Here is a 16,090-nt window from a genome sequence, read left to right as displayed (position 1 = left end):
GTGTTTTTAAAGCATTCCAAGCTGGAACTCTATGCTTTTCAACTGAAGTGCAAGGCCCTCTTGTTGTTTTTAGGACTGCATGTTGTATGCTGAAAAATGTTGAGACTCCGACATGTTGGCTTTTTAAAAATATAAATGCCTGAGTCTTACCATTATTCAGCCCATAAATTGCAATCATAAAAACAATGTTAAGACTCATACACGTTCATTTTTCTATAAAAAAAAAGTAATAAGCATCACTGTTCAACGTGAAGTTGTGTGAATTAATGAAATACACAATTGATAAAATTATTGGTGATTTTAGAGGAAGGATGATAGATCTTATATATATATATATATATATATATATATATATATATATATATATATATATATATATATATATATATATATATATATATATATATATATATATATATATATATATATATATATATATATATATATATATATATATATATATATATATATATATATATATATATATATATATATATATATATATATATATATATATATATATATATATATATATATATCCATATCCGACTGGCGGTCGCCAGTAGGTAGTTATAGTTAGGACCACGTTTCCATAGGAAAACCTCAACATTCTATTTTGGATAACTTTGGCGCCGGTCGACGAATCCTCGCGAATTTCTCAAAATAGGTGGGGCGCTACGCTCCGCTCCTACCCTGAAAGTCTCGGGGGGATTCGTCAAGCGGGGGCTGAGATAAAAGGGGGGTCCCAAAACGCGTTTTTCCCATGCATTTTTCCATAGGACCTTTAGAACGAGCTACAGCCCGAACGGCTGAACAGAATTACTAGAAATTTGGCAGAGAGGTAGTCCCTAGGTCAAGGAAGTGCCTTTTGTAGGTTTGGTGTAAATCTGTTCAGTAGATTCTGAGAAAATAGCCTTTAAATCAATATATATATCTGAGCCCGCTTACGGTACGCTTACCGTACGCTTACCGTACGCTTACCGTAAGCTTACGGTGGCGTGCGCGAGCGCGATTCTGATTGGCTCTTAGATCTTAGTAAACATTCGAATCGGCCGAAACCAGGAAGCGGCGTCCGCCATTTTGTCTCTCGCACTGAGTGTTGTTTATCAAACATGATGGCCAAAAACATGTTACGGGGCTGTTTTGACAACTCCCTCCCACATAGTCATGTTGAGGGAGTCCCCAAACATCCCCCAAGAGCAAAAACGGTTTTATTTTTTTTTCGGCAATTTCGCGGGGTACGCTTACCGTACGCTTACCGTACGCTTACCGTACGCTTACCGTACGCTTACGGTAAAAAAATAAAAATAAAAAAAACACTATCCACACTTACCCCACCCCCTGTGCTTTTGGTGGCCGCAGGCCACCAAATGTGCAGGGCTTATTAATAGAGAAAAAAAACGTAATTTTGGCAACATGAAATTATAAAATCGAAATAAAAAAAACACTATCCACATTGACCTCACCCCCTGTGCTTTTGGTGGCCGAAGGCCACCAAATGTACAGGGCTTATTAAAGTTGATAAAAACCGTGCACGGAACGAACTGCGTTAAGTGGGCGCGCACGCCACAAATGGCGTAAAGTAACTTAGCATTTAAAAAACCGTACAAATTCACTGAAAAAACCATAGGTTTCACACACGTTATAGTTAGGAAATAGCATTTAAAAAACCTTGCTAATTCACTGAAAAAACCATAGGTTTCACACATGTTATAGTTAGCTGGACATTTTACTGATAAAAAACCAATGAAATTCCCCCGTTATAGTTACTGTAGGCAACTATAACTCACGCGACCGTAATCCTCTGCTGATGACATGTGTCTTTATGAAAAAAAAATATTTGTAATATATGTATAGCTAAAATTTAATGGAAGAAGATATGGGCAAATAAGTGTCTAAATACAGTATTAGCATCAGCAGAGGATTGCGGTCGCGTGAGTTATAGTTGCCTACAGTAACTATAACGGGGGAATTTCATTGGTTTTTTTATCAGTAAAATGTCCAGCTAACTATAACATGTGTGAAACCTATGGTTTTTTCAGTGAATATATATATAGATAGATAGATATATAGATATATATACATATATATATATATATATATATGTGTATATATATATATACATCTATTATCTACTGGCGGTCGCCAGTAGATAGTTATAGTTAGGACCACGTTTCCATAGGAAATCCGCAACATTCTATTTGGAATAACTTTGGCGCCGGTCGACGAATCCTCACAAAATTTTCAAAACTAATGGGGCGCTATGCTCCGCTCCTACCCTGAAAGTCTCGGGGGGATTCGTCAAGCGGGGGCTGAGATAAAAGGGGGGTCCCAAAACGTGTTTTTCCCATGCATTTTTCCATAGGACCTTTAGACACAGCTACAGACCGAACGGCTGAACAGAGTTACTTGAAATTTGGCAGAGAGGTAGTCTACAGGTCAAGGAAGTGCCTTTTGTAGGTTTTGTGTAAATCTGTTAAGTAGATCCTGAGAAAATAGCCTTTAAATCCATATATATATCTGTGGCAGCTTACGGTGCGCTTACCGTGCGCTTACGGTAAGCTTACCGTACGGTGCCGTGCGCGAGCGCGATTCTGATTGGCTGTTACATCTTAGTAAACATTCGAATCGGTCGAAACCAGGAAGCGGCGTCCGCCATTTTCTATCTCGCACTCTGAGGGGGTGGAAGAAAAGCAAAGGCAAAAAACATATAAAGGGGCTGTTCAGACTGCTCCCAACATCTTAGCCTTGATGAAGGTGTCCTCAAAGATACCCCAAGGGCAAACATTCAATTTTAATTTTTTTCGAAAAATCGCCGATTACGCTTACCGTACGCGTACGGTAAAATAAATAAATAACAAAATATCCACCTTCTCTACACCCCGTGTTCAAATGGTGCCCGAAGGGCACCATTTGTGCATGATATATTTAAATATGCATTGCACTATAAAAAATCAAACATTAACTTTCACAACGAAGCGCATAATATGTCCTCCATGTGCGCACGGTGCGCGAAGCGCATCGTGCGTACATGGCCCATCGAGCGTAACGTGGGCACGCGGTGCGCGTAGCGCACCGCGTTCCCACCCTGCGTGCACGGCACTAACTGCGTAAAGTGGGCGCGCGGTGCGCGAAGCGCACCGCGTGCTCACTGTGCGCGCACGGTGCGCGAAGCGCACCGTGCGCGCACGGAACGAACTGCGTTAAGTGGGCGCGCACGCCACGAATGGCGTAAAGTAACTTGGCATTTAAAAAACCGTACAAATTCACTGAAAAAACCATAGGTTTCACACACGTTATAGTTAGGAATTAGCATTTAAAAAACCTTGCAAATTCACTGAAAAAACCATAGGTTTCACACATGTTATAGTTGGCTGGACATTTTACTGATAAAAAACCAATGAAATTCCCCCGTTATAGTTAGTGCAGGCAACTATAACTCACGCGACCGCAATCTTCTGCTGATGCTAATACTGTATTTAGACACTTATTTGCCCATGTCTCCTTCCATTAAATTTTAGATATACATATATTGCAAATATTTTTTTTTCATAAAGACACATATGTCATCAGCAGAGGATTGCGGTCGCGTGAGTTATAGTTGCCTGCACTAACTATAACGGGGGAATTTCATTGGTTTTTTTATCAGTAAAATGTCCAGCTAACTATAACATGTGTGAAACCTATGGTTTTTTCAGTGAATATATATATATATATATATATATATTCTCACACCCTTGATAAGGTCAATAGGCCCATGTTTTCTATTTTGATGATATTAATCTTTGACAAATTTAGTAATTCTTCCTGGGTGCTTCCAGGCTGTACGAGCCTAACTGCATGTTGCGCATGCGAGAAGGCAGTGGGTGGGGTTGGCTACTAACGTAGGTTTGGATGCTTGCGAGGAGTCGGATGCAGGCTCTGGCCACAGGCCTGGCCCTGTGGCCAATTCCATGCCAGGCGCAGCCAAAGGCTTTGTGCTTTGAGAGGAGGGGTGCTGGCTGCCCAAATGGGGTTGGACTGCCCTGAAGCCAACTGTGCGCAGCATGAAGTTGGCTTTACATATGGTAATAAAATATTACTTTTTTTTTTTTTTTTTTACGGAAAAATTCACTTTAAAAAATCAAAGGTCAGTGATATTCTAGATGAGAACTGTATTTATATCTTACCTTACATAAAAAAACGTAAAAATTCACTACAAAAAACAAAGGTTAAAGTAATGTTATAGTTGGCTGAAAATTTCAGTGACAACGTAACATTTTAAACTCAAAAAAAGCTGAAATTCTCCACTTATCGTTCTCTAGTAACAATAAACTTGTACCCTAAAGTAACAAACTCGCACCCTTAATATAGAGATATACAGGGAGTGCCATAGATATAGATAGATAGACATAGATAGAAATGTGTTAAAATATATAGGTATGTTTCTTTTGTGCTATGAATTCTGAGCTATGGTGGCTTCTAGGGGGGAGTAGGAGAACTTTGCAATACTCTTCCCTGAATGGGCTGAAGTTTGTGGAGTTTCCAATGAGGTGTATGGACAAATAAACAAACTCTGTTTGAGGCCAGTGGCCATCTTAACCAGGCTTACTGCTGTTTAAAGTTCCTGAGAATTCCTTACCTTACGAGGGGGAATGAATCAAGCATGTAAAGGTAAGTAACTCATTTCTTCTGTCAGTGGCAGAACATAGGTGTCCACTTGTATTACGAATGTTGCATCTCCCATGTTTATGATGTGGAATGCTTTATATAGGAACAAGCATGTCTCGTACTGTGAAAGTGGTGTAAATTGCGAGTGGAGTGTCGGATATCTTGGGTTAATTTTAATTTGTGTTAATCTTGCATCTGAGAGGAAATTTATTATCAGCATGTTTTCAAGAGACCAATAAACACGTTAAATATGGAAGAATGTAATGGCCCCATTCAGTTGACTGAAGGACCTCTGGTCTCCATTGCAGCATGCAGTCTTGCTTAAGAAGACTGCAACCTGTGTAAATCTAACTTTTGAGCTGATTACGCGATGGTAAATTTGTGTATCTTCGCAGGAAATTAATCTTAGCCCTCCCTTACCTACTGAATTCAAGGAGAAGTTTAATGTACACATAAAATAGTTTAGGTTCTACTGCAGCAAATCTATACTTTATCCCACATGGCATCCTCCAGTGGGAGAGGAGGAAAAATGCTAATTGTTTTTAACAGTTGCGGGTACACTCGTCACCGTACACCAATGAAGATATCCCAAACGTTTCCTGTTGGTAGACATCTGGATCTTGATGTTTGGGTGGTGGGTTTTTGCAGTAGAGCAAATGTTTAATCCAAAGACTTGGACTGTTTTTAGCAGTGGCACCTTTTATTTAGAGCACCTCGTGCGTCTGCTTCAAAGTAAAACCGGAGAACCAGTATGCTTGTATGCAATGCTTCGATGAAACCGAAGTTGACCTGAATCATTCTGTAGATAACATTCGCCTTGGGGCTCAGTGTTGATTGGAAACCTATACCGGGGAAGCTTTGAAGATGTATAGGTTTGTGACTTGGGCTCTGTAGGTGAGAGGGCCTTCTGGTTTTCTTTATGGCAATTTTAAGTATTTTTCTTACTACCTATTGAAGTATTTTGCTTTGTATAAGGTAATGCTTTGACAAAACATTGAAGTTATGGAGTGTTGTATGATATCACATTGCATTCTGAGTCTCTTAACCCCTCCACCTTCTGAAGTAACCTTGGCTGCTCTTACCTTGAGAGTCAAGTTTCTAAAGAGACTCTGGAGTATTCCATTTTAAGGGCACTAGTATTCAGTAACCTCTAATTTACCGAAGGATACAAGAAAGGATCTTACAACCTGTCTTTTTCCAGCTCTGTGCCACAGTAGACCTTTGCAGTGACACCTGTAGGCTGTCTTCCTGAATAACTGTTCTCTCCTGCCCCAGGACACCCCTGCATGCCTCTGCTTTCACGGATCATGTGGAGTGTTTACAGCTACTGCTGAGCCACAATGCACAAGTGAATGCTACGGATGCTACAGGGAGAACACCATTGATGATGGCTGCAGAAAACGGGCAAACCAATGCTGTTGGTAAAGAGTTTTTTTTATTTTATTTTAAAAAGACATAATTTCTAGTGTGAAGAATAACGATTTGGAGATTATGACACATACATCTTGTTCATTAATTTGTTTTTCAGGAAGAATCTGTGTGTTCCTCTTACCTTCCCCTAACCCCTGTATCCAAAGTGCTTCAAACGCATTCGCTTCCACCTCATCCCACTCCTCCCTCCACATGCTCTAAGCGCCACTTATTACCCTTGCACTGGAGAGCGCAAACTCCACTTTTAAAATCTGGCTATGAAGAGTATTGACTAGTAGGCTAGACCCTGTCACAGGACAGTGTGTGAAAGGCTGTATGGTTGTCTGACTTCACTAAATATGTGATGTACATAGTGGAGTGTTTACACTAAGCATGTGATATAGAAAATGAGTTACTTACCTGTAACTCCAGTTCTCCAACCTTGGTATCTTTTATGTATTCAAATGCTTGAATCATTCCCGCCATCAGGCTGTGAATTCCTGGTACATTAAAATAGATAACAGTATACAGTGTAATATATATATATAACAAACCATATATAATGTAAGATGGTCATAGTCCTAAAACAACATAGTATGTTTAGTAACACATCCACCTCATTTGAAAGAACCCAAAATTCAGCCAATGAGTTGGAAGCATGAGCACCCCCTGCCATCCCCCCCAGAGGCCACTATAGCTCAGATTTCAAAGCGCAATTGTGAGAATAAAAAACGAGCTTCTGCCCGGGGAGGAGAGAGGGTTGCCAGTGAATATATTTAAAAAAATCAATGTTGGAGAACTGGAGTTACCGGTAAGTATTTCTACTCCAACATTGGAACTTTTATATATTCACATGTTAGAATCAGAATAGCAAGCTGTACACATTATGAAATACAACAAAGCAGGCTCACCTTAAATGAAACGGTTTCCTCAGGACTGCTTGCGCGCTGTTGTCAACTTCTGCATTCACCTCTAGGCATTAATGCTTCGTGAACATATATTTCCAGCTCCAGGTGGCTGCACAGCAGATGTCTTTCAAAGGCACCTTGTAGGAAGCTGCCTCTCTATATACTATACCAAAGTAAGGTAAAGCGTGCACAGACTCCAGTGGGACCCCAAAGGTAGGCAGAGGTAAAAGTAGTTAATACCTTGCTCTCTATTTGTGGTAGTGTGGTCGAGCAGTAAGGCTTTATCAGAGGGTAGTGTTAAGCATTTATTGTACACACTCTGGCAACGAATGATGTCACACACTCGGACTGAACTCAGACCAGTTTGTCTGTATACAAATATTATTTAGTTGTCTTTTATTTCCTACAAAGCCAGGACTGGTACAGGTAAGTGTAATTGTACTTTGCAACAATAATGCAGTAACATACAGTTTGTATGCAGTTGAATGCAATTGGATTGGTTACAGGGAAGTCATTTGGTTGTAAAGCAGTTTCAATTGCTTTTCAGTTACTTTCAGATTACTTTGTACGTTACTTTTTAAATTACTTTCTCTACTCTTTGTGATATGCCTAGATATCACACTGGGACATTTCTTAGAAGAAAGGTAAGTAAATCAGTTTTTATGCATTTCCAGTTTCTTAGAGTTTCATACAAACCAACTCCACACTTAGAACAGTTTTCACAAGAAAGCAGTTCAATAAAGTCTTATAGGAGGAAACAATGTTATTGACTTAACGGTAAGTACTTGGGTTTAGGAGTTGATTTTCTGAGGATTGACCAAGGGTTTCCCCAGGGTAATGGATGCACTCTCAAAGCACCCTCCGCGTCACTAGGGCGAACGGGTGCAGATTGCGGAGGCCCAGTGTTATCCAATGGGTGATAGGGGGCCTCCGGTTGGTGGCTGCTCACGAGCTGGCCACAAGGATGTGGGAGCAAAGCTCCTGGTGTTAGGCTCGGGGCAAAGGGCGGTCTGGTTTAGTGCACAAGGTGCACCCACAGCAGCACCGAGGCGGCCACGTGCAGGGTGCTGGTTTGGCATCAGGTGTCCTATTTATTTCAATGGGGATTCTCTGGTTGCAACAAATACTGCAGGCTCGTGACAAAGATTTTCTGGAGGCGACCACTAGTTGTAGAGGTAAGATGGGAGGTCTTGGGATGCCGGGACACCATCGGTTGGGCCACCAAAGTCTGTGGGACGTCGGGTGCAGGGTTGTCTGTTGGTGTCAGGCTTTTCCTACCAGCTCCGGTCGCGGTCAGGGGGATCGTCCAGAAAAGGGCCGCAGGTGTCAATTGGAGACTTGAGGCAGATCAGGGATCACCAGATCCCAGGTCAGGTTCGTCGGAGAGAACGCCTCGTTGTGTTGGGCCACTCAAACTCAGGCCATAGGCATTGGGTGCACAGTGGTGCAGGCTCGCGGATTTTGCCAGAGTTTGTTGGTGAGCAAATCCGGTGCTCACGAGAGACAGTCTGGTTTGAGAAGGCAGGGCAGGTCCTCTGGGTTCTTGGGGGCTGCAGGACACACCGGGATTTTGCTGTAGTCGGTCGAGGGCAGGACAGGCCGGTAGGACTGGAGCCAAATCAGTTGGGGTCCTCCTTCCTCACAGCTCTTCAGTCCTTCTTGTTTCTACTTGTCTGAGGATGCAAGATTCAGGGTTGCTCCTAAATACTAAATTTAGGGGTATTGCATTTAGGTACAGGTCCGGACCGAGGGGTCCCTTCTTTTGGTTGGGTACACCCCCTATTATGTCACCCTGCGGTGGGAATGGGGCATACGCCGGACTCTGGTTGGCTGGGTCCCCCCATCTGCAAGATGGCGGTGACTGAGTTGTGCTTCACATCGCCTCCCCCACCTGAGGGGCGGGGTTGGCAAAAGCGGGCACACCTCTTCTAACTTGGTTTTTCCGCTGATTCTCCCGCCCTAAGTAGGGGGCAGAATCTGTCGGGCCAGTTGCTGGGAGCTACAAATGGCTGGGGTAGCTAGCAAATGCAGCAAGCCTTTGAAGCTTTCCCTTCATGGACTCTGCCCATCCTCGGGGAGGAGGCTTGGCACATCATCCTAGGATGGGCTTTGTTTCAGGACCCCGAGAATAGCAGGCTCTCGACCCAGGGATCCAGAAACGTGTCCGGTGGTGTCAGCTGACGAGCACCCACTCAGCCAGGACATTAGAGTTCAGTCGGTTTTCAGTGGGCACCTCTGAGTGCATTTTTCATTAAATCCCATACAGGCATCCGTGTGGGTTTCATGTGCTGAGACGTTTGAAGCCAAACTTCCCAGTTTTCAGTTAAGCTATTATGGTGCTGTGGAGTTTGTAATGACAAACTCCCAGCATCATATACTCTTTATGGCATTACTGCACTTACGTGTGTAAGAATTGGCTTGGACACTCTCTGGGTGCAGGGCTCATGCACCTGTACCCTCACCACTAGTATAGTGCACCCAGCTAGAGGGGTGGCTTTATGCCAGGGCAGTGGATTGTAGTCATGGCACACAGGGATGTGTGCAATGTTGACTCTTCTCTTTTTTCTGTACCAAGACCCGCAGCCGTGAGAGAGAGTGTGAGAGAGAGTGTGAGAGAGAGTGTGAGAGAGAGTGTGAGAGAGAGTGTGAGAGAGAGTGTGAGAGAGAGTGTGAGAGAGAGTGTGAGAGAGAGTGTGAGAGAGAGTGTGAGAGAGAGTGTGAGAGAGAGTGTGAGAGAGAGTGTGAGAGAGAGTGTGAGAGAGAGTGTGAGAGAGAGTGTGAGAGAGAGTGTGAGAGAGAGTGTGAGAGAGAGTGTGAGAGAGAGTGTGAGAGAGAGTGTGAGAGAGAGTGTGAGAGAGAGTGTGAGAGAGAGTGTGAGAGAGAGTGTGAGAGAGAGTGTGAGAGAGAGTGTGAGAGAGAGTGTGAGAGAGAGTGTGAGAGAGAGTGTGAGAGAGAGTGTGAGAGAGAGTGTGAGAGAGAGTGTGAGAGAGAGTGTGAGAGAGAGTGTGAGAGAGAGTGTGAGAGAGAGTGTGAGAGAGAGTGTGAGAGAGAGTGTGAGAGAGAGTGTGAGAGAGAGTGTGAGAGAGAGTGTGAGAGAGAGTGTGAGAGAGAGTGTGAGAGAGAGTGTGAGAGAGAGTGTGAGAGAGAGTGTGAGAGAGAGTGTGAGAGAGAGTGTGAGAGAGAGTGTGAGAGAGAGTGTGTGTGAGAGAGTGTGTGAGAGAGTGTGTGAGAGAGTGTGAGAGAGAGTGTGAGAGAGTGTGTGTGAGAGAGTGTGTGTGAGAGAGAGTGTGTGAGAGAGAGTGTGTGAGAGAGAGTGTGTGAGAGAGAGTGTGTGAGAGAGAGTGTGTGAGAGAGAGTGTGTGAGAGAGAGTGTGTGAGAGAGAGTGTGTGAGAGAGAGTGTGTGAGAGAGTGTGTGAGAGAGTGTGTGAGAGAGAGTGTGTGAGAGAGAGTGTGTGTGAGAGAGTGTGTGAGAGAGGTGAGAGAGAGGTGAGAGAGAGTGTGAGAGAGAGTGTGAGAGAGAGTGTGAGAGAGAGTGAGAGAAGAGTGTGAGAGAGAGGAGAGGAGAGAGTGAGAGAGTGTGAGAGAGTGAGAGAGAGAGTGTGAGAGAGAGAGAGAGAGAGTGTGAGAGAGAGAGAGAGTGTGAGAGAGAGAGAGAGAGTGTGAGTGGTGGAGGGAGAGTGTGGGTGGTGGAGGGAGAGTGTGGGTGGTGGAGGGAGAGTGTGGGTGAGATTGAGGGAGATTACAGGGCCTCTATGGGTGGCACAGTAAGTGCTGCAGCGCTTAGAGGCCTTCTGTGGTCACAGTGCCCTTGGTACCTATGGTACCTTTTACAAAGGGCTTACATGTGGCCAGAGTTTTGCCAACCGGCTTTTGCAACAGTACAGTTTAGGGAAAGAACATAGGCCCTGGGTACCTGGTTAGCAGGAACCCAGGGCGCACTCAAAGTACATCCGCCTTTTGGCAAAAAGGGGCACTTTCCTACGCACCTCAGCAGAGTGCTTCAGTTGAATCCTTGCACCTGGTGGGAAGCGCCCTCACTCTTTCCTGGAGAAGAAGATTGGCTTGGTCATAAGAGAAAGCAATACAGGCTGAGAGCCAAAGCACTATCTCTTGTTTGTTCAGAACATGGACTTTTCGTTGTGCAAATGATACAAATAGCTGGTCTGATTTGTAAATGTCCTTTGTTTTGTCTATATAAGATTAGACCTCTACGCAAGTGTAGAGAATGTAATGTTCTTTCTGTTGGTGAAGATGGATTAAGAAAGAAGGATTTAAGAATAACTGGCTCATTCAGATGGAAGTCAGTAGGCACCTTAGGAATTAATTTAGGATTGGTTCTGAGAATCACTTTGTCCTTGGTGATCCGGAAAAAGTAGTTTATGGGGAATGCCTGAATCTCTCTCTCGCTCCTAGTGGATGTCATTGCCAGGAGTAGTGCAGTCTTCCATGAAGCCCAGCCCTAAGCCTCAAATTTGACAACAGTTCGCAACCCTTCCCGCCCAAACCCTTAGCCCTAAAACCGCCCCTGTACTGACATGCATTGAGTGAGAGATTTAGCATAAAGACAGGCATGGTAATGATGCCGTTGTGGTGCCACTTATGTTGTAAAGGCTTTTCATTAAAAGCCTTTGTTAAAAAGGATGTTTCCCGTGTAGAACATGGATGTATTGTTTGTTCTGACTAGGACCAGCTTACCTGCCAATCTGTGGAGGAACCCTTGTAAACCCAGTCTTAAGGCATGAAGCTCAACACATTGATGTAGAGCTTATTCTCTGCATCAGACCCAAGGCCTCTTGCAGGTTGGCTCCCCATCCGTCCATCGACTCATTCGTGGTTAGTAAAACACCTTTCTGCTATTGATAGCTAAAAGAGATCTGCGGTTTTGTGGAGTTCTTTATCATATACAAGCTTATTTCAGTGGAGTGGTGTGGCTCACTGGTTAGAGGCAGCAGACCCGGAAGCAGAGGACGGCCCGGGACCAGGGTTCAATTCCCGACGCGGCAGGGTCGTGGACCAGGGCCAGCGGACTCGATAATTCTCGCTTCGGTGCCTATTCTAACCAGGGATCACACTCGGCAACTCTGGCCATTAGCTTGCCTCATCTCCACAACGGCCCCCCACATTCGCCGGGGATGCCTGGTTTCACCTTGGAGATACCCTGGAGGGACCATCTCACAGGGATAGCCAGGACGGGTTCCCCAGCGGTCTACAGTGCCACGACGCCTCAGGGCAGCAGTGCGCTTTACAAGACACATACATTTACAAGCTTATGTCAAGGTTTCCATTAAAAATATAGCTCTTGCTGAACAGGTCTTATAGGAGGCCTTCAAATGGAATGAGACATGATGCCATTGTAACTATTAGGGACTTGTATTGCTTCACTTTAATTGCTTTCTAGCAATAGTTTTTGACACTAACTTTTTTATTCTTTCTGCTTACCGATAGAAAGGCTGTTCCCATCTTAGTTTCTAGTATTGCTCGCAGAAATTGGACCTTTGTTTGGGACACCAACCAAGTTTTCACCCTGTTCAAAGTGAGGCCTAGTCTCCGGAAGAGATTGATTGCAAGCATTTGTGGAAGCGTTTGCTTTTTCTCTGGATGGGGCTTTGACTAACCGTTCGTCCAGGTATAGGAAAACCTGGTGACCTTCTCTCCTGAGGAAAGCGGCAACTGGAGCGAGACATTTGGTGAATAGTCTCAGCGCCGATTTGAGCACAAAAGAGTGCCTTGAAATGATAGTGCTGGCCTACTTCTGAGAATCAAAGGTTCCTCTTGTGTTTGTGGTGAAATGGTATTTGGAAGTAAGCATCCAGAGGTCAAAAAATCCCCTTCCTGCATCATCAGGAGGACTTCTTGCAGAGTAAGTATCCAAAATGACTATTTCTTTAGAAAGTTTTTCAGCTCTGTGAGGTCCAGTATCTACCTCCCTTGACCTGTTTTTTTTATTAGGAAGATCCTGGAATAGAAGCCTTAATTCCATTGCGACTTAGAGCCAATTTCTATGGCTCCCTTGGAAAGAAGCATTAGAAGTTCCATTTGCATCTCCTGAAGATGATGTTCATTCCTTGGTGGACAAACTGGGCATCTCTGGATGAATTCCAGTGTATGGCCTGGACAATCAACACCGATTTTTCTGTTGCTATGTTCGGGAGCAAAAAAGGGACACCCCCCTCCCCTCCCCCTCTGAGGACCAGACAGAAAAGGGGGAACGAGCTGGGAGGCAGGTTCTTCCGATTATTATTGGTTCATACTTGTGAGGAACCTCCCTTCCTTCCTGCTGACCTCCCATAAGTTTGCATTTGGCTTAGAATAAAGTAATATCCTTGATTGTATCCAGTATCCAGACTGTCTGTAGGAAAGTGTATTTCTGCTGCAGTATCCCCTCCTCTACCCTCCCACCCCCATACTTTCCGCCCGACTCTGATGCAACGTTAACTGAATGGGCACAGGGTTCCTGCTAATCAGGTTCCCAGTGCCTGTGTTCTTTCCCAAAACTGTACATTTGTTTCCATAATTGGCACACCTCTGGCCCGAATAAAAGTCCCTTGTAAAGGTACCAGTGGTACCAAGGGCCTTGTGACCAGAGAGTCTCTAAGGGCTGCAGCATGTGTTATGCCACCCTCAGAGACCCCTCACTAAACACATACACACTGCCATGACAGACTGGGTTTTGGTGCAGCTAAAACTGAAAAGTCAACATGGCTAACACCCAAATGTGTCATGCCCACAAAACACTGCCTGTGGCATAGGTGAGTCAGCCCTATGCAGGCCTTACAGACCTTAAAGCAAGGTGCACTATACCACAGGTGAGAGCATATCTGCATGATCAATATGCCCCTACGGTGTCAGAGTCCATTACTCCAGTATTGGAACTTTCATAGATTCACATGCTTGAATTTGTCGCACCTTTTCAAGTAGGACTCTCCGAGACTGTGAAGGACGGCTTCTCATTTGGCTTCAGAAGTTGTAGACCAGGTCTGATCATGTGTCACTCGGAGAGTGAGCAGTCTACCTCCTCGATAATTTCTCTAAAAAGAGAAAGGGATTCCTTGCACTCTGATAAAGAACCCCAGGCTAAATGTGCTAAGAAATACTCTCAGAATGTTTCCACAGAGAGCAAGAATGCTCTCACAGGAGGGAACAGCCAGAGTTTACTTAATTTACTGGAGAACCATAGTTACAGGTAAGTAACTTATTTCTTTTCAGACATTATAAGTGCAGAGAAGCCATATTGAGTACATGGGTTGGGAACTCCACAGCTTCATGATGGCTTTACTGAATGCTAAAAGGTTTATCAAACTTCTCAGCACAATAAACCTACACTGATGCCAGTGCTGGATTTATTGTAAAATGCACTGAGAGGGCATCTTAGACATGCCCCATAAAAAAACAACCAAACCAGTAGTGTGTGGCTGACTGGTCTGCACCAACCTGCCACTTCCAGACATATTTCTGACTGCCTGAGGTGGCATCCTTGTGCACTCATGGGGTCAGAAACCAAGCCTGCTCTGGGTGGAGTTGCTTCACACCAACCCCCTAGCATGAACAGCAGTCATGGGTAGTGAGCCTCAAAGGCTTCCTGCCCTTTGTTATGCTAGCAAGGGCGTCTCCAGCTAGTGGGGGTGCCTGGCCCCTTGACCAAGTCCCACTTTTGTCAGCAAGGTCGGCGGGAAAATTAGTAGTCGGAGGTGTGTCCCCTCTCAGCCAGGGCCCGCCCTACGGTGTTTTTCCTGAAATTACCCCTTCCTTCGAAAATCCTCTGTTGCATGGAAGGGATTTAGCCAGTCAGGTTAGGTGATGCCCCCTTCCCAAATGAAGGGGGCATACAAGGGGTGTACTCGCCCTAAAATTTAAGTTGCCCATTGGCTACTACCTGCCAGTACCTGCAACGCCCCTAAATTACGTTTTTAGGGTCACCCCTGTACCTTGCTCCACAGATCTGCGACTACCTAAGAAGAAAGAAGACATCCCTGCAGACAAGATTAAAGAAGACTACTGCTTTTGCCCTAGCCCTACTGGCCTGCTTCAGCTTCAACGGCCCCGTGACCTTACTTGCAGCCACCAACCTCTGAAATCCCTGGGAGGACTGGTGCCTTTGAAAAGGCCTTCAGAGGACAGCAGCCCTGTCCAGAAGAAACCTATTACCAGGCAGATTCGCATCGCCTGCCCACTCTGCACCTGACACCCATGGCCTGAGTCCGAGTGGGCCTCCTGACCAGTGAAGTCACCCCATCGATCTGGACTCTGAATCCAGTGTGGGCCGACCTCTTCTGACCTTCATTACGGAGCCTGCAGTGTGTACCTGAACAGTCCCCTCTACCGCAACCAACCCAGTAAGAAGAAATTCGACGTCTAAAGCCACCCCTGCACTTGCAGCCCCTGAGCTTTGAGGACCTTGACCAGCAGTTCCCCTGTGACCCCCAATATCCCAACTTGCATGTGCTGTCGCTGGTTTTCTGCCTGTATCCTCTGATTTGCAGCCTGTTTCCCAAAAGAGGAGTTTCCTTTGAAACGCTTTGGGCACCCAAAGCTGAAATTACACCTGACTGCCCCAGTGCTGCTGGTGGTGTATGTTTGGTGCTGCTTTGTGCCCCCTCCCGTGCTTGTCCTAACCCCCAAATCTTGGCCACTGCATCCGATTTACTTACCTACAAGCAGTGTGGCTCCGAGCAACCCCAGCCTCCATTGAAAAGCATTGGGCCGAACTCTGATTTTGACCTCTGCACCCGGCCACCCCGTGCCTCTAGTCGTGAGGTTTTGGTACTCACCTGACCCTTGTCCCTTGCTGACCTTTGGGCCCGAAGACTGGACTTGTAAGTGTTCTTTCCTGTTAAACCGCATTATTATTTTCCTCCATAGAATAACATTGAACTGTTCAGAAATTGCAGTATCGACTTTTTAAAGTGAAAAGTATTTTTAGTTAAAAAACATACTTACCTTAGTGCGAAGATCTTGGTCATAAAATAACTCTTATTTTTATAAATTTGGTGTGGATTCCCTCTTTGAGTCTTGTGTCCATTAGTGATCAATGTTGTGCAATAAAAGTCTGTTAGGCCTAAGGCGGCTCACCCACGCTACCACTAATAATAAGTAATCGCAGCATTACCACCTCATCCCTCTC

The 16,090-nt window shown here is 44.8% G+C and overlaps 1 protein-coding gene across 4 annotated transcripts in view; it reads left to right on the top strand.

The window, feature by feature from the left end:
- Nucleotides 1-16,090, top strand: part of ANKRD28 (ankyrin repeat domain 28) — a 783,346-nt gene that overhangs the window by 704,818 nt on the left and 62,438 nt on the right. For all 4 annotated transcript variants that reach the window (XM_085630427.1, XM_085630426.1, XM_085630428.1 and 1 more), the window contains exon 24: nucleotides 5,926-6,071. In XM_085630427.1, the coding sequence (XP_085486553.1) occupies nucleotides 5,926-6,071 (146 nt within the window). The remainder of the gene's footprint in view (nucleotides 1-5,925; nucleotides 6,072-16,090) is intronic.

Source organism: Triturus cristatus, chromosome 10 (assembly GCF_964204655.1).
Source record: "Triturus cristatus chromosome 10, aTriCri1.1, whole genome shotgun sequence".
In the NCBI taxonomy this organism is placed as follows: Eukaryota; Metazoa; Chordata; class Amphibia; order Caudata; family Salamandridae; genus Triturus; species Triturus cristatus.
Note: the sequence above shows the minus strand (reverse complement) of the source record. Positions and strands in the feature narration are given on the sequence as shown.